The 19885-nt window shown below is 39.1% G+C and overlaps 1 protein-coding gene and 1 pseudogene across 20 annotated transcripts in view; both read left to right on the forward strand.

The window, feature by feature from the left end:
• Window positions 1–19885, forward strand: part of PPP3CC (protein phosphatase 3 catalytic subunit gamma) — a 101884-nt gene that overhangs the window by 44644 nt on the left and 37355 nt on the right. For all 20 annotated transcript variants that reach the window (XR_012417138.1, XR_012417139.1, XR_012417137.1 and 17 more), the window contains one exon: window positions 12680–12791. Coding sequence is in view for 15 of the 20 variants with exons in the window: in XM_074000487.1 (XP_073856588.1) it covers window positions 12680–12791 (112 nt within the window). In the remaining 5 variants the exon portion in view is untranslated. The remainder of the gene's footprint in view (window positions 1–12679; window positions 12792–19885) is intronic.
• On the forward strand, window positions 7256–8065 carry LOC141407570 (transcription factor BTF3 pseudogene; annotated as a pseudogene).

Consider the following 19885-nt stretch of genomic DNA (forward strand, 5'->3'; position numbering starts at 1 on the left):
GACAAAATGGAATAAGGCCAAACTTAATGTTCTTTTTTAAAACTGGCAATATTATAAGGGTTGTGAACTAAATTTTGAGTAACGTAGTTTGAGTCAGTTACCAATAAACTGGATTCGACACAGAATAGTTAATTGTGGAAATATGACTGAATTATCTTCTAACAAGATGTGTTCAGTATCTTCTTGGTCTCAATTCTTTATCCTTGAAGATAAAAGTGTTGTCATTCCTTTTACTATAGGCAGGCTGTGTTTACATGGGAATTTCATTTTTGCAAAGGAAACAGCATGAAGGTCAAAATGATTTTCTTTAATATCTGCTGGTTTTAAGGGTTTTACTTAAATGGTCAGTATGCCAGAATAGCCTAAGAGTTTTGAAAAAAGAGAGTTTAGTTTAGAAAAAGATGAGAGGAGGCAGAGCGGGAGGGGAGAGCTCTAGAGAGGAAAGTGTTTCAGCTAGCTTTGAGGGAGTATTTTTTTAGGAAGTCATTCTTTGAGTCCTGAATCCTTTTTTTTAGCCTTAAAATATCAATGAGATATGCATATCTTATTTGCTGTGTATTGTTTTATAACTGTGGTCTTTTAGTTTAAAGAACAACAGACTGTTTGAATGATCCTTATAATATTTGAACATGTTACCAGCTGGAATCCCAGAAAATATCTTGGCATGTCTTTGAATTTTGAGAGCCCATTTTATTGTGGGTGCTCTGGTTTAATCCCAAATACACAAAAACCAATTAAATGTAAGCACTGAATTTGGAAAGGCCAAATAAACGCAAGCACAGATGGGAAAATAAAGTACCCACTTACCAAGAAGAATGATAAGAAGCCTTCTCCAACTGAAAGAAAAAAGAGAGATCCCAGGGCCTCAACCCAAAGGGAAAAGTCTCTTCCCTGAGACCCCACAGCCAGGGTCTACAAGGAGGAAGAGTCTTCCTTAATAGGAGATCTCTCAGCCAGATCAGACTGGAAGGGGAAAGACACCGTCCCATCCAAATCCCAGATAAAACAGAACTCAACCAAAATCGGGAGTTCAGTCCAAGAATGACTCACTAAGGGAAAAAGAGGCAGCTTGCAGAAGCTGGTAGGGGAGGGGGTGGCTTTCAGAGTGTGGCTGCCTCATACTGTAGTTCCAATGGCTGCTGATATTCTCTGAGATGAGTCAGCCTTAGACTCATACTTGACCAAGTATATCAAAGTCAAATGAAACATAGAGATGAATCTCTGAAATTAAGATGTTTTATTCGTGAAGAAAGAATTGCAGTTTAGGGCATGCATGCCGACAGAATGGTATGTCCAAAGAACAAAGAGAAGGTTAGAGGTTTTATGAAAAAGAGAAATGTTACATATTGCTCCTTGAGAAAGTTCATCAGCACTAGTAAGATTCTGGAGAGCTTACCAGTTTTGATTGGTGAGTGATGGCCGTGGGTAAAATTAGCCTTAGAATTTCAGCAGATCATTTCAGTAGCCATTAGATAAAACTGGTTTCAGTAATAGCAGGCAGTTTCAGCAGACATGCTTCTTGCAGATGAGTACATTTTTGGGGCTATGTTATATGTCCTGAGTGCTTCCCCCCCGCCCCTGCCCTCTTGACTTTGTTTTAGTTGGGTATGACAGGAATAACCCAGTTCATATGATCAACTTTCACAGTAGTTAATGATATAAATACCTTAATTTATTTCACCATTCCTCTACTGTTGGAAAAATAGGTTTATAGCAGGTCATGCTATTGCGTACATTTTCCCTCCATCTTCCCTACGAACAATATCTCTATTTTATTCAGATAAATGAGATTCGGGTTGCAGGGAGAACCTTTGATTTCAGTGAAGGAAGGCCCTTATCCCATCCCCAGGGAATGAATTCTGGTTGGTCTAAACTAGACAATCAATTTCCTGTCACTCATGACTGGTCTAGGGGTAAACACTAGATTTTCTTTTAACCAGTAACATATAAAGGGAACTCAGTTGGGTTTTTGTTTGTTCACTTGCTTTTGGAAACACTCTTTCTTGATGAAAAGACTATTGCAAGGTTGAAGCTTTTGGACCCCCTTTCCACCATGTCACTTCATATGTGGATGTTGTACTGTAGCAGCCATGCTGTGACTATGAGGAGGAGACATGACTAAGGAGGAAAAAGCAGACCTGTCAATCGCAGATCACAGAGGTACAGAGGGCTTGGTTTCTTGGCAAAGATGTTGAACTAGTACACCAAACCTGGATATCTCATCTCCAGACTTGATGTTGTTGTTTTTTTGAGACAGAGTCTCACTCACTCTGTCACCCAGGCTGGAGTGCAGTGGGGCACCATCTCAGCTCATTGCAACCTCCGCCTCCCAGGTTCAAGTGATCCTCCTGCCTCAGCCTCCCGAGTAGCTGGGATTATGGGCACCCACCACCACGCCTGGCTAAATTTTGTATTTTTAGTAGAGACGGGGTTTCACCATGTTGGCCAGGCTAGTTTCAAACTCCTGAGCTCAGGAGATCTGCCTGCCTCAGCCTCCCAAAGTGCTGGGATTACAGGCATGAGCCACCGCGCCGGGCCCAGACTTTGTGTTTTATGAGATATTTAAATATTTTACACAACAGCAAGTTGGATTCGGTTATCACTTGTATTTAAATGGTACAAGGTTGTTTTCCAATTATTTCCATTCTGCACATTGCTGAAGTTAACATCTTTTTGAATATATCCGTGATGGCATTTCAGATACTTAGATCAGATTCTCACACATGAAGTAACTGGATGAAAGAGTAGGTCATTTTTAAGACTTCTGTCGCTGATAAAACAGAATAGTAAAGTTTTATTTTTCTTTGAGCCTTTTGATGTTCCCTCTTCATTTGTACCTATTACAAAGTGCTGGCTGGGCACAGTGGCTCACGCCAGTAATCCTAGCACTTTGGGAGGCCAAGGAGGGTGGGTCATCTGAGGTGAGGAGTTCGAGACCAGCCTGGGCGACATGGTGAAACCCCGTCTCTACTAAAAATACAAAAAATTAACCACATGTGGTGATGCATGCCTGTAGTCCCAGCTACTCAGGAGGCTGAGGCAGGAGAATCGCATGAACCCTGGTGGTAGAGGTTATAGTGAGCCTAGATCATGCCCCTGCATTCTGGCCCAGGTGACCGAGTGAGACTCTGTCTGAAGAGAATAAAAATAAAAACAAAGTGCTTCGTCTTCCTCTGTGAGAGAGGAAGCTAAATTTGAGTTTTCTTTAATTGATTTTGTGAGAAAAGAAAAGATTAAAGGGAACATTTTCAGCAAAGATATATTGTATTAAATGCACAGAAGCCACCAAAGAGAAAAATGTTATCAGATAACCAGGTGATATAAATGTTATTAGATGACCAATTGATGAACAGGTATTGACATACAGAAATGATTCTAGAGGCAGAGTAAAAATTCTGCTCACATAGAAGTGAAAAAGTAATTGAGTGGTTGAACAGATCTCTTGATAATCATGACCTTGTGATTGAACTATACAAGACAATTGTACAGTTGTGTCCTGCTACATAAAATAAGGAAATAAAACTTGAAATTAGAGGCCAAGAAGCACATCACCAAATGACATTGTACTATGGGTGGATTGTGCCTTTATATATTTCATTACCTCAAAAAGGTGAGTTAGAAGGCACAAATGTGAAATCAAAAGATATATTGTGTTCTTGATTGGGAAATGTAGGTATAGAAAAGATAAAGTGCATTCTAAATTTATATATTGATTTAATATAACTTTTCCTTGGAATATTTTGTGAAAATTGGTATCTTGGTAATGAAATTTAACCCCTCAAAAGAATAAAGCCACATAAGGTTATTTATTTATATATGTCTGTATGTTTAAGCTTTATGATTATTTTGCAATGTCTGTTCCAAAATGTGTATATGCTTTAATGCAACAATTCCATTTTTGAGAACCTGTGCTTTAGATGCATTCATAATTACATACAATGATGTTTAAATTGTTTGTCACAATGATTAAAAGTTTCTTTTGGCATTTGATAAACAGGCTTCAGGGATACAAAATACCCTGCAATGTGTAGGAGACTCCTAAACAACGAAGAATGAATGATTCTCAGGTTGTCAACAGTGCCTGTGTTAGATTCTGGGGATCTAACATGGAGATGCATAAGCAAAGTCCTTTACTGTATTTTCTGGTGACAGGGACTGCATCATGTATTTGTTTACCATCCATGAGAACCAAATCAGAGGAAGGGGCTAAAGCAGGACAGGAGCAGCTAACTTGGAGTGATCAGGGTAGGATCTTTTGAGGAGGCAATTTTTGAACAGAATGACCTGCGGGAACAAGCTGTGCATAGATCAAGGGAACTACATTCCAGGCAGAGGATACAACCAGTGTAAAAGCTCACAGGCAGAAGCAAGTCTAGGGCAGTCCATGTGTAGAAATGAGGCTGTCGAGGCTAGACAGAATAGTGAGTAAGGGAGAGATGGAAGAGATGCAGAGAGTTGGGCAGATAGATGATGTCAGGCCTAGTAAACCATGTCAGTGCATTTGGGTTTTATTCTGAATGTGCTAGGAAGTTATTGGAGGAAATTTTTTTTTTTTGGGCAGGAGAGTGACGTATTCACATTTATGTTTTAAAACAATTACTTTGGCTGTTATAAGGTCAGTTGACTTTTGGAGCCCAAAAGCAGGTGCAGGGAGACCAGTGAGGATTTAATCTAGTAATATGGGTGAAAGATGTCAGTGATTAGATTAGGCATACTGAGAAACATTTGGATTCAGGATTTTGAAGTCTTTCCTTTTTGAGGAGGTGGGAAAGTCTCAGCTGAATTGATCGAGCTCCTCAGGTCATGGCACATTTCTCACCAGTCTTTGCGAAGTCCCTGTTTCTTGTTGTATTCTTTTTGTCCTTATCTGTCATCTCTGAGTTCCCTACTCTCTCTCCCCAGCTTCTACTATATTTAATATATGCTTCAGAATACATCTAATATATATATGAATGAACGATTTCTCAGATTGTCAACAGTGCCTGTGTTAGATTCTGGGGAGCTAACATGGAGATGCACAAGCAAAGTCCTTTACTGTATTTTCTAGTGAGAGGGACAGCATATATATATAAAATATATGTTATATATATTATATACATATAAATATATACATATATAATAAATAAATATATATATTCATTAATTTGAGACAGAGTCTTGCTCTGTCTTCCAGGCTGGAGTGCAGTGGCATGATCTTGGCTCACTGCAACCTCCACCTCCCAGGTTCAAGCAATTCTCCTGCCTCAGCCTCCCCAGTAACTGGGATTACAGGCACATGCTACCATGCCCAGCAATTTTTTTTGTATTTTTAGTAGGGACGGGGTTTCACCATGTTAGCCAGGATGGTCTCGATCTCCTGACCTCGTGATCCACCTACCTCGGCCTCCCAAAGTGCTGGGATTACAGGCATGAGCTGCCACGCCCAGCCAATACATCTAATATATTAATTTTTTAATATATAAAACTTTTACAGATAAAATATTTTAATTTTACATAAGTGATATGATGCTGTCCAGTGGTCCTGAAATGTTACTGTACATCATTATTACCTGGAAAGCTTGTGCAAACACAGGTTGCAGGGCCCTGACCCTGTTTCTGATTCATCAGGCCTGGGGTGGAACCTGGCAATCTATATTCTGTCGGGTTCCCAGGTGATGCTGCTTATCACACTTTGAGATGAATGTAACTATACTTTGAGAACCACTGTTGTAGTGCTATTTATACTGTTGACTTTTTTCACTTACCACTGTGGTTTTAAGATGTACCCAGGTTACTAGTATATGTGCCTCTAGTTGATTGCTTTCTGCCTGTTGTATAGAATTTCATAGTATTTATCTGTGACACTTTCATTCTCTGTTCTGCTTGGTGGACACCTAGTTTAACTCCAATTTCTTTCTAAAATGAACACTGCTATGATGAACACCTTCATATAAATCTACCATGATTTAATGTCTATAGGGTTTATGAACAAAATGGGATTGCCAGGAGAAAGGGTGAGTGCATTCATACTTGAACTGAGCATTGATTGCCAAATGGCTCTTCAGAATGGCTGTGCAAGTCTCTATTCCTCCCAGTAGCACTGAAGAATTCCTATTTCCTCACATCCCTCCTTGCAGAATATGATTTTATCTCATATTATAATACTTGCCAATATAATGGGTATAAAGTAGTGTTCTACTGTTTTAATTAATGTTTCTCTAATTACAATAAAATTAAGCATCTCATATGGCAACCATTCAGCTCTTGCACTCACTCCCAGGAGTTTCTTATATGACCTTTCAGAGATAAGTTAAACATATACTAGCATATTTGAAAACCTAATGAAAAAATAGTGTACTTGTCACTATACATTGCCCTTTAAGTGCTGCTTTATCTGAGTCCCACAGATTTGGATATGTATTGCTTTCATTATCATTCAGTATTTTATATTTTAAGAATTTTCTTAATGAAGTAGTATGTTTTTTCTTTACAGTCATGTAGGATTTTTTTAGAGCTAGTATTTTGTTACTGATTATTGATTTTATGTAATTTGAAGAACATCATTGGAATAATATTCATTCTTTGAAATTTATTGAGACTCCTTGTGGTATAGTACAGAGTAGATTTTTGTGATTGTCCCATATATACTTGGAAAGAATGTGTATTCTCTACTTGTTGAGCTATTCTTTATAACTTTGACTATTTTTGTCTGCTTGCACTATCAGTTACTTTCAGCATTGTGTCAAAATTTCCAACCACAATTACAGTGTCATGCATCACTTAATAAGGAGGGTACAGTCTGAGAAATGGGTGCCGATTTTGCTGTTGTGAAATCATCATACAGTGTACCTACATAAACCTAGATGGTATAGCCTGCTACACACCTAGGCTACATGGTATAGCCTGTTGCTCGCAGGCTACAAACCTGTACAGCATGTTACTGTGCTGAATACTGTAGGCAATTGTAACACAAGGGTAAGTATTGTATGTCTAAACATATCTAGACATAGAAAAGATATAGTAAAAAAAAAAAAAGATAAAAAATGGAATACCTGTATAAAGTACTTATCATGAATGAATTGTACAGGACTGAAAGCTGCTCTGGGTGAATCAGTGAATGATGAGTGAATGTGAAATCCTAAGACATTGCTGTATACTACCAGATACTTCATAAACACTGTACACTTACACTGCACTAAATTTATTAAAAAGTATTTTTCTTTCTTCAATAATAAATTAGCCTTAGCTTACTGTAACTTTTTACTTTATAAGATTTTTAATTTTGAGCTGCCATCTTGTGTACCCTGTGTGTGTGCACCTAATCTCAGCTGGTCCACCTGAGACCCCCTAAGCACCAACTCTAGACCCCCGCGTGGCCCGTTATCTGCTGAGAGAAGATGAAAGAAACATTTATGAGCCAGGAAAAACTCGCCAAACTGCAGGCACAAGTGCACATTGGTGGGAAAGGAACCACTTGCAGAAAGAAGAAGGTGGTTCGTAGAACAGTCACGGCAGATGATAAAAAACTTCAGTTCTCCTTAAAGAAGTGAGGGGTAAACAATATCTCTGGTATTGAAGAGGTGAATATGTTTACAAACCAAGGAACAGTGATCCACTTTAACAACAGAGATGCCAGCAAACACTTTCACCATTACAGGCCATGCTGAGACAAAGCAGCTGATGGAAATGCTCCCCAGCATCTTAAGCCAGCTTGGTGCAGACTGTCTGACTAGTTTAAGGAGACTGGCTGAAGCTCTGCCCAAACAGTCTGTGGATGGAAAAGCACCACTTGCTACTGTAAAGGATGATGATTATGAAGTGCCAGATCTTGTGGAGAATTTTGATGAGGCTTCCAACATGAGGCAAACTGAATTGAGTCAACTTCTGAAGATAAAACTTGAAGAAGTTACTGGGAGCTGCTATTTTATATTATGACTGCTTTTTAAGAAATTTTTGTTTATGGATCTGATAAAATCTAGATCTCTAATATTTTTAAGCTCAAGCCCCTTGGACACTGCAGCTCTTTTCAGTTTTTGCTTATGCACAGTTCATTCTTTGCAGCTAATTAAGCCGAAGAAGCCTGGGAATCAAGTTTGAAACGAAGGTTAATAAAGTTCTTTGCCTAGTATACCCCCCCAAAATTTTTTTTAAAATTTTTTTAACTTTTTGACTCTTTTGTAATACCACTTAGCTTACAAGTGGTATTATGAGTGAATGTGAAGGCCTAAGACTTATGCAGCTGTACAAAAATATTTTTACTTATATTTTTATTCTGTAAACTTTATTAAAAAATTGTTTTACTTTTAAAATTTTTTGGTAAGAATGAAGACACACACACACACACCACACACACGTGCATGCGCGCCTAGGCCTACAGAGGGTCAGGATCATCAGTATCACTGTCTTTCACCTCCACATCTTGTCCCACTGGAAGGCCTTCAGGGGCAGTAACAGTCATGGAGCTGTCATGTCCTATAACAGTGTCTTCTGCTAGAATCCCTCCTGAAGGACCTGCCTGGGGATGTTTTACAATGAGCCTTTTTCTTTTATAAATAGGAGGAACAAACTTGAAAATAATTATAAAAAGTATGGTATAGTAAATACACAAACCAGTAAATTTATCATTAGGTATTATGTACTGTACATAAATTGTATGTGCTATACTTTTATACGACTGGCAGTGTAGTAGGTTTTTTTTACCTCAGCATCACCACAAACATGTAATGCCTGCATGTAGACATTATGATGGTTACATCACTAGGATGTGGGAATTTTTCAGTTCCATTTTAATTTTATGGGACCATTGTCCTGTATGTGGTGTGTTGTTGACTGTAACAGCATTACGTGGTGCATGACTATATTGATTTATCTGTTTCTCAACATAGTCCTCTGTATTAGTTCTTTTTCATGCTGCTGATAAAGACATGCCCAAAATTGGGGAAAAAAAGAGATTTAATTGGACTTAACAGATCCACATGGCTGGGGAGGCCTCAGAATCATGGCGGGAGGCAAAAGGCAAAAGGTACTTCTTACATGGCGGTGGCAAGAATGAGGAAGAAGCAGAAGTGGAAACCCCTGATAAACCCATCAGATCTTATGAGACTTTTTCACTATTACAAGAATAGCACAGCAAAGACCGGCCCCCATGCTTCAGTTACTGTCCCCTGGGTGTGGGAATTCTGGTAGCTACCATTCAAGTTGAGATTTGGGTGGGGACACTGCCAAAGCATATTAGCCTCTCAATTTTTGCTTGTGTTTTAAGGCTGTGAAATATATACAGAATATTTCATAATTGGTGTATACAATTGATTATCATCATTCATGGGTTCTGTATCTGCAACTATGCCTATGCCTCCTTGCTAAAATTTATTTGTAACCTCAAAATCAATACAGTGCTTTTGTAGTCACTGGTAGACATGTGGAGAGTGATCTACTACTTTGAGTCTCCCAACGCACATGTTGCCACCTCAGACCAAACAAGGCCACACTCTCCCTTCTTGTTTTAGCTCTCAGCTTTAAACAAGTATTCTTTTCATAGTCTATTTAGTGCCTGAATGCCTGCTATAGGTAACCAATCTCTTTAGTTTTTGGGTTTATCTTTCCTGCATTTTTTATGTACAAAGGAGATACATATATATGAATTTCATATATCTTCTTTATTATATAGAGGGTGGCATACTATAGCTACTCTTGTACTTTTTTTAGGAGACAGAGTCTCACGGTGTCACCCAGGTTGGAGTGCAGTGGCATGATCATGATCATAGTTCACTATAGCCTCAAACTCCTTGCCTCAAGGGATCCTCCTGCCTCAGCCTCTTGAATAGCTGGGACTACAGGCATGTGACTACCATATCTGGCTAATTTTTAAATGTTTTGTAGAGATAGGGTCTTGCTGTATTGCCCAGGTTGGTCTTAAACTCCTGGCCTCAAGCTATCCTTCTGCCTTGGCCTCCTAAAGCACTGGGACTGCATTTGTGAGCCATTATGCCCAGCCATACTTTGCTTTTTTCATCTAAAAATATATCCTGGAAATCACTCTAAATCAGTTTATAGAGATCTTTCCTCATCCTTGTGCTTTATTGTTTGAGCGTATCATAGCTTAGCCTCTCTCCTGTGCATGGTCATTTAGGTTGTTCCTAATGTTTTACTATTACACACATGCTACAGCCTTGTGCATATTTATTTTCATATTGTTGGAAGTGTATCTTTAGGGTAGATTCCTAGAAGTGGGTCAAAGGTAAATGAATGTGTAGTTTTGTCAGTTTGGCCAAATTGTTTTTTACTATACGAATTATATTATTATTATTATTATTGTGGGGATGGAGTTTTGCTCTGTCGCCCAGGCTGGAGTGCAATGGTGTGATCTCAGCTTACTGCAACTTCTACCTCCCAGATTCAAGCGATTCTCCTGCCTCAGCCTCCTGAGTAGCTGGGATTATAGGCACCTGTCACCATGCCCAGCAGATTTTTGTATGTTTAGTAGAGGTGAGGTTTCACCATGTTGGCCAGGCTGGTCTCAAACTCCTGACCTCAGGTTATCTGCCTGCCTCAGCCTCCCAAAGTTCTGGGATTGCAGGTGTGAGCCACCACACCTGACCTATATTCATTTTTGTGTGGTCACGTTTACCCATCTTTTATTTTATTGTGTCTGGATTTTTAGTCATTGGTTACACAGTTCTTACCTACATCAATTTTGACCTATACTGGGCTTAAGAACTCACTCATGTTTTCTTCTAGAACTTGTGTGGTTTTATCTTTTTACATTTAGATTGCTCATCCTTTTGTTGGTTATTGTACATTGTGTAAGATGTGGTTCTAACTTTATCTTTTTTTTTAAATGGCAGCCACCTGACCCAGAGCCATTTATTTAAAAGTTCATCATTATTACTGTGATTTGAGATACCACCTTTATTATTTACCATGTTTTTATAGGTACTTTTATACTATATCTGTAGTATAAAATTCCACTGGTATATTTATCTACATAAGGCCAGTATCACTGTTTTGATTATAGACGTTTGTATGTTTTAACATCTGGTAGGGCTAGTCTGCCCTCATGGTGTCTCTTTTTAACGTTTTCATGGCTGTTCTTTCTTGCATGTTCATATTTCCATGTTAATTTTAGTGTCAGCTTGTCTAACTCCATAAAATAGCTTGTTTGTATTTTTCTTGGAATTTCAATGACTTAAATTAGGGAGAACTGTAATCTTTTTTTTTTTTTGAGGCAGAGTCTCGCTCTGTCACCCAGGCTGGAATGCAGTGGCGTGATCATGGCTCACTGCAACCTCTGCCTCCCAGGTTCCAGTGATTCTCCTGCCTCAGCCTCCCAGGTAGCTGGGATTACAGGCACTCGCCACTACGCCTGGCTAATTTTTGTATTTTTAGTAGAGACGGGGTTTCACCATCTTGGCCAGGCTGGTCTCGAACTCCTGACCTCAGGTGATCCACCCACTTTGGCCTCCCAAAGTGCTAGGATTACAGGCATAAGCCACTGTGCCTGCCCGAGAACTGTAATCTTTTCATGTTGATTTATTCTATCCAAAAACAAGGAATGTCTTTCCATTATTTCATGTCTACTTTTTTGTCTTATAGGGACATTTAAATTTTTTTCTTGTATGGATTTTACACATTTCTTGTTAAATTTATTCCTGTGTCTTTAGGCCTCTTTGTTGCTGTTACAAATGGGGATTTCTCTACCATGATGTTCTGTTGATTGTTTCTGTATAAAAGGTCTATTTTTGTTTGTTTTGAGACAGAGTTTCGCTCTTGTTGCCCAGACTGGAGTGCAGTGGCGTGATCTCGGCTTGTGGCAACCTCTGCCTCCCGGGTTCAAGCAATTCTCGTGCCTCAGCCTCCCAAGTAACTGAGATTACAGGCATGTGCCACCATGCCCGGATAATTTTGTATTTTTAGGAGAGACGGGGTTTCTCCATGTTGGTCAGGGTAGTCTCGAACTCCCAACCTCAGGTGATCTGCCCACCTCGGCCTCCCAAAGTGCTGAGATTACAGGTATGAGCCACTGCGCCTGGCCCTATTTTTTTTTATTTTAAGATGGTGTCTCCCTATGTTGCCCAGGTTGGCCTTGAACTCCTGGGCTGAAGTGAGCCACCTGCCTTAGCCTCCTGAGTAGCTGGAACCATATGCGTGCCGCTGTGCCCCACGGCTATTGATTTTGTATGTTAATTTTATATCCTGCTGCTTTACTGAATTATTTTATTATTTGAGTTAGTTTTATTGATTTTTGGGGGTTATATCTGCAAATAGAGATAGTTTTATTTTTCACCCATTCTTAACCCTCTAATTGAGGTGTAATTCAGTTGGCTAATACCCTTACACCAGTTTTGAACAGTAGCAGAGATAGTAAATATTCTTGCCTTGTTCCTGGTCTTAGTGGAAATGCCTTTAGTGTTTCAGAATTAAATTAAATACAGGTTTTAGGACTAATATATGTGTGAGTGGCTTTCTGAGAGAGTTCTAGATATTTAGATAGAACATGAGAACAGAGATTAGAGAGAGATTTCTGTGAAAGCTACTCTATACTCTGTCAAATTCTAGGGCAATAAGTATATCACATTCAAAAGGTTTCATTTTTCAGTTTGGGAGTAACAATGATATATGCCATTACAGCAAGTCATTTGAATTATATAAATTGTGTTTATGCATTATAATGGTCACAAAGAAAATTTTATCTGTCTTATAGTGTGTGCTGTATTTATGGAGTTTAAAGATTAATCATCCCAAAACATTGTTCCTGCTTCGGGGAAATCATGAATGCAGGCATCTTACAGACTATTTCACCTTCAAACAGGAATGTAAGTATAATCACTCCTCTAGAACTTTTTTAGTTACCCTTTAACCTGTCCCAAGTAAATCAAACATAAAGAAAAAGAACTAATGGAATTCAAATGCTTCCTGTCCTGTTGTTGTTATTTTTTTCACCTGCGAAGAACTAAGACTATCTTTTAAGGCATTTATTTTGAATATAACTTTTGGGTTCCCCCTTGTTTAAAAAATAATTCATTTGGGATATTTGGAAAGCATAGAGAAGTCTAAAGAAGATAAAAGTGTCCATAATCAGGTTGCAGTGAGCCGAGATCACGCCACTCTACTCCAGCCTGGGCGACAAAGCAAGATTCCGTCTCCAAAAAAAAAAAAAAAAAAAAAAGTGTTGGTAATCATGCCACTTAGAAGTAATCACTGTTATCACACTATTTGAAATATGGTCTTCCGTTCTTTTTCATTATTATGAAATAGTTCAGGTATATATATATCTATCTGTATATATTTTTAAAATAAAATTGGGCTCATATGTAGTGTTTAATACATTTCTGTTTCACTTAATATAGTAGCATTTTTTCCATATCATTAAATATTTTTGACAACATGGCTTGTGTTATTTTAATTTTTTTAAAGTATTCTATCTTACAAATGCACAATCATACATGTAGCCAATTTACTAACAATCATAGGATAGTTAGGTTGTTTCTAACTGTAAGTACTATTGTAATAGTAAAAATAAGTTTAATATAAAAGTAGAATTATTGGCCGGGCGCGGTGGCTCAAGCCTGTAATCCCAGCACTTTGGGAGGCCGAGACGGGCGGATCACGAGGTCAGGAGTTCGAGACCATCCTGGCTAACACGGTGAAACCCCGTCTCTACTAAAAAATACAAAAAACTAGCCGGGCGAGGTGGCGGGCGCCTGTAGTCCCGGCTACTCGGGAGGCTGAGGCAGGAGAATGGCGTAAAAACCCGGGAGGCAGAGCTTGCAGTGAGCTGAGATCCGGCCACTACACTCCAGCCTGGGCGACACAGCGAGACTCCGTCTCAAAAAAAAAAAAAAAAAAAAAAAGTAGAATTATTGGCCGGGCGTGGTGGCTCATGCCTGTAATCCCAGCACTTTGGGAGACTGAGGCAGGTGGATCACAAGGTCAGGAGTTCAAGACCAGCCTGGCCAACATGGTGAAACCCCTGTCTCTACTCAAAATACAAAAATTAGCTGGGTGTGGTGGTGCGTGCCTGTAATCCCAGCTACTCAGGAAGCTGAGGCAGGAGAATGACTTGAATCTGGGAGACAGAGGTTGTGGTGAGCTGAGATCCTGCCACTGCACTCCAGCCTGGGCAACAGAGCGAGACTCTGACTCAAAAAAAAAAAAGTAGAATTATTTTGAAAGTCAAAACATTACTTGCTGATTTAAAAAACAACACAGTGGGAGGCTGAGGCTAGACGATCCCTTCAGCCCAGGAGTTTTAGACTAGCCTTGGCAATACAGCGAGATGCTGTCTCAAAAAAAACAAACTCATAGATTTCCTTGACTAGCATCTAGTACTCATAATTGGCTGCTCACTGACACACAGTATGATACTGACTATGTTGGGGATGTTTGGGAGATCCTGCCCCAGGGCATTTGCATTTTTAGTTCTTCTTTTCCCAGATCTCTATCTGCTTATAAGACATACATTCTATTTCATTCATGTCATTTCTTCCGAGACTTTCTCCTCTGGTTGCTTTTTAAATCACAATCTCATCATTTTACCCTCATACCCTGTTTCTTTTCATAGTGTTTATCAACACCTGAGATTTATGTATATTTATTAGTTGACTGTCTTTCTCTGCCACCAGAAGGTAAGCTTCATGCCAGCAGGGATACGTTTTGTTCACTGTTGTTTTCCCCAACACCCACAACAGTATTAGTTGCTCATCGAAGTTGCTTAATAAATACTGGTTGAGTTCATTTGAATGAATGAGCATCTATGATTTGTATCTTCAGAACAAACTCTCAAAAAAGAATTTCTGGGTTAGAGGGCATGCACATTTTAAAGACTTTTGACATACTCTGAAGTAGTCTTCCAGAAAATATGTATATTGGGTTCTACGCCAAAATTTTTTTTTTTTTTGTGATGAAAGTACTGAAATAAACAAAAGCAAAATTTTACCTGTTTTGACTTCTAAAATGTTAGCATATTCTCTATAAAATAAGCTAAACTAATCTCTTGGGTCCCATATGGCTCTAAAATCTACCCCTTTTAATGAATCCTGAATATATAAATATACTTTAGTGTTCGTATGGTTGATATTTTGATCATGGATTTCATTTTGTATCTTATTCAGATTTTTCTGCAGATTATTATCTTAGAAGAATCTATTATAAACTTTTTTTTTTTTTTTTTTTGAGACAGAGTCTCACTCTGTCACCCAGGCTGGAGTGCAGTGCCGGGATCTCAGCTCACTGCAAGCTCCGCCTCCCAGGTTTACGCCATTCTCCTGCCTCAGCCTCCCGAGTAGCTGGGACTACAGGCGCCTGCCACCTCGTCCATCTAGTTTTTTGTATTTTTAGTAGAGACGGGGTTTCACTGTGTTAGCCAGGATGGTCTCGATCTCCTGACCTTGTGATCTGCCCGTCTCGGCCTCCCAAAGTGCTGGGATCCAAAAATAATTTTCAAAGTTAAAAAAACTTTTACATTTGTTTTCAGAGACTCAGAGTTTATTCATCTGCCACAGATCCATTTACTGACAGGTAGATTGCTATTTATAGTGTGTTATACGCTCATATGAATTCTCGCTACCAGTAGCTTCTTACATTGGAGATGGCAGTTGTAATGACAGCCTCCCTCCTAGTAGAGCATCAAAGAAAAGGTCTTTGTTATTAAGAGAAATTTTAGAGGATAATCACTTTTTAAAAAGTCCCTCTGTCAAAAAAGTCAGCTACAAGAGGGCAAGATACAGATCCTTGGATTAAACACTTTAAATCAGCAGATAATTACCGGGAAGTTTTAAATCTACTGTTGGTGGATGTTTAAATTGGTGTAGGCTGAGCATGGTGGCTCATGCCTATAATCCCAGTACTTTTGGAGGCTGAGGTGAGTGGATCACTTGAGCCCAAGAGTTCAAGACCAGCCTGGTCAACATGTTGAAACCCCATCTCTACAAAAAAAAAAAGCACAAAAAATTAGCTGTGCATAGAGGCACTCACCTGTAGTCCCAGCTACTCAGGAGGCTGATTGAGGTGGGAGGATCACCTGAGCTCAGGAGTTTGAGGCTATAGTGAGCCATGATCACCACTACCCTCCAGCCTGGGAGACAGAGTGAGACCCTGTCTCAACAACAACAACAACAAAGATGTAAAGTATTTGAAGAGCAATTTTGTAATATATATATAAATTTTAAGTGCATATCCCCTTGATCTGGCAATTTCATTTGTAGGAATTTATTATGCAGATTGTATTACTTTTTGAATGCTGCATAAAAAATTATCACAAATTTAGTGGCTTAAAAGAACACATTTATTATCTCATAGTTATTGTAGGTCAGAAGTCCAGGCCACAGTGCGGCTAGATTCTCTGTATAGAATCTCACTGAAATCAAGGTGTTTCCAGGGTTTCAGTTCTCACCTGGGGCTTAGGGTCTTTATCCAAGGTCACTTGTTGGCAGTCCTTGTAACTGTAGGATTAAGGTCCCTGTTGTCTTGTTAGCTGTTGACCAGGGATGACTCTCAGCTTCTGGATATTGCTTGCAGTTCCATAACATGTAGCCTCCAGTGGTAGTTCGCAATATGAATGTTTGCTTTTTTCCAGGCCGCCCTGAATGCATCTCCCTGACGTTCTCTTCTGTGATCAACTAGCTGGAAAGAAACCCTCACTTAGTTTTTAAAAGGCTCATCTTAGGTCAAGCATGGTGGCTCATGCCTGTAATTTCAGCACTTTGGGAGGCCAAAGGGGAGAGGATCACTTGAGGCCAGGAGTTCAAGACTAGCCTGAGCAACATAGTGAGACCTCCTTTCTACCAAAAAGAAAATTAAAAACTTAAAATTCAGTCAGCCTGCATGGTGGTGCAAGCCTGTAGGCCCAGCCATTTAAGAAGCTGAGACTGAAGGATAGATTGAGCGTAGGTGTTTGCGATTACAGTGGGCTGTGATTGTGCCACTGCATTCTAGCCTGAGTGACAGAGTGAGACCCTGTCCCTAAAAATAAATAAGTAAATAAATAAATAAATGTTCACCTGATTAGATCAAGCCCTCCCAAGGTAGTCTGTCTTTTGCCATATAATGGGACAAAATAATGGGAGTCTCATCATACTTACAGTTTTCATCCACTGAAAGAGGAGTGGATTATACATACAAAGATGTAGATCAATTCAGGTCATTTTAGAATTCATCTACCACACAAATATACTCACAAAAAGACAGTAAGATACGGATGCTTAAGGATGTTCACTGCAGTGTTAATTATAACAACAACAACAACAACAAAAAGATAATCTAAATGTCGACAAGACAGTGATGAATAATACGCTTTTTAACAATGGAATGCTAGGCAGCTATTGAAAGACCAAGGTGGCCAGGTGCAGTGGCTTATGCCACACTTTGGGAGGCTGAGATGGGGGCATTGCTTGAGCCCAGCCGTTTGAGACTAACCTGGGCAACGTAGTAAGACTCTCTCTACAAAAAATTTAAAAATTAGCTGAGTGTGGTGGCATGTGCCTATAGTTACAGCTACTTGGGAGGCTGAGGCAGGAAGATTGCATGAGCCCAGGAATTCAAGGCTGCAGTGAGCTATGATCACCACACTCCAGCCTGGATGATAGAGCAAGTCTCTGTCTCCAAAAACAAAAGAAAGACAGACCAAGATAGACCCATAATATGTGCCGATATGGAGAGATGCTATTTTATAAGCCATTTGCAGAGCATGTAAATGGTCATCTCCTTTGTAAATTAAAAATATATAATGTACAGAAGAAATCATTAACAGTGGGAGGTTGGGTTAGGAGGACTTATAGTTGTTGTTGTTGTTGTTGTTTTTTGAGATGCTGTGTTGACATGTTGCCCAGGCTAGTCTCAAACTCATGCAATCCTCCAGCCTTAGCCTCCTAGATAGCTGGGACTATAAGTGCATGCCATCATGCATGACTTACTTTTAATTTTATATCCTCTCTAGTATTGTTTGAGTTATTTTTTACCACCACTGTGTACTACTTTTATAATTATTATTATTTTTCAAATTGGTAATTTAAAAATTACCCAGTTGGGGCCCAAGCATTTGAAAAGCTTTGTAAGCACCCGAGGTAGTTCAGCTGTGTGCTGCTGGTTAAGAATGACAGCTCCGGAGTCTTTAGGAAGGTTCTACTATCCTTTGGGAACCACTTCACCAAATACAAAAATTAGAAATATTTTATTTTATGTTATTTTTCTAAATCAAACATTGGGGTATTCTTTAACACTTTCATTTCTTACCTGGCAACATTAAATAATGCATATAGCAGTTAACAAATGCCCTGGAATATAATGCTCGATAAAAGTCAGCTAATTTTATTAATTAGGAGTAGATACGTAGTAAAGAAAGCTCCCTATGACTGCCTTTGTTTTGAATTAAATATCAGAGGTTTTTTTAGGTGACATTTTTCTTAGTTATTCTTCTGTCTTTTCAGAATTGTTTTTTAATTTTTAATTTTTATGGGTGTATAGTAGGTGTATGTATTTATGGGATACATGAGATATTTTGATACAGGGATGCAATGTGTAATAATAACATCAGGGATTTTTTTGACAGGTATAAATGGTTCAGACTATTTTTAGAAGCTGGAACAATAGGTCCTGGAAACATTTTAAGTGTCTCCTTTTGCCCATAATTTCTTATCTCAGGTTTTTATTTGCTTTTCATGTGATTTAACTGTAGTTAAACCTGATGGCTTTCTTTTTTTCCTGTCTACCAAGATAGTCCTTCTTTTTTTGTTATAATGCTGCATCTGAAATGTAAATAAATCTTGGAACAAGCACACAAATTCAAGTATAAGTTTAAAATTTTATTCCTGTATAAGGAGAGAGCATGTGTGTTGCTGTGCATGGGTGTTTTTACTGATAAGCTGATCTCTCTTCAGTGGCCGCTGTGTCTTCAAGAATTAGCATCTTATAATTAGTAAGGGATGCTTAGTTTCAGATTGTGCAGCTGTAATCTGTTTTTAAGGGGAAGGTGGGTGAAGGCTTTTCTTGTATCAATCCTAAATTGCTGTATAATGCAGAGATTTTTAAAAAATATTCCTTTCTGGCCGGGCGCGGTGGCTCAAGCCTGTAATCCCAGCACTTTGGGAGGCCGAGACGGGCGGATCACGAGGTCAGGAGATCGAGACCATCCTGGCTAACACAGTGAAACCCCGTCTCTACTAAAAAATACAAAAAAAAAAACTAGCCGGGCGAGGTGGCGGGCGCCTGTAGTCCCAGCTACTCGGGAGGCTGAGGCAGGAGAATGGCGTGAACCCGGGAGGCGGAGCTTGCAGTGAGCTGAGATCCGGCCACAGCACTCCAGCCTGGGTGACAGAGCAAGACTCCATCTCAAAAAAAAAAAAAAAAAAAAATTCCTTTCTTTATGGAAAAGTATACTGCTTTTTTTTCCTTTTTTAAAAAACTGATATGTAATAGTTGTACCTATTTTTGAGGTACATGTGATATTTTTACTATGTGTGTACAATGTATAATTATTAAGTCAGGGTAACTGCAATATCCATCACCTCAAACATTTATTTTTTGTCGAACAGTTAAACAAAATTTATTTTTTTAAGAGACAGGGTCTCATTCTGTTGTCTAGGCTCGAGTACAATTGTGTAATCATAGCTCACTTCAACTTTGAACTCCTCAGCTTAAGTGATTCTCTTGCCTCAGCCTCCCGAGTAGCTGGGACTGTAGGTGTGTGCCACCATGCCTGGCTAATTTTTAAATTTTTTTGTAGAGACTGAGTCTCGCTTATGTTGCCAAGGCTGATCTTGAACTTCTCAAACAATCCTCCTGCCTTGGCCTTCCAACGTGCTGAGATTACAGGTGTGAGCCGCCATGCCTAGCCCCTAACAGTTAATTTTTGACATATCATTTGTTTTTGCAAAAGTATTGCTTCATTGTTATCTACTTAGAAAGCAAGAAA

Source organism: Macaca fascicularis, chromosome 8 (genome assembly GCF_037993035.2).
Source record: "Macaca fascicularis isolate 582-1 chromosome 8, T2T-MFA8v1.1".
NCBI lineage: Eukaryota > Metazoa > Chordata > Mammalia > Primates > Cercopithecidae > Macaca > Macaca fascicularis.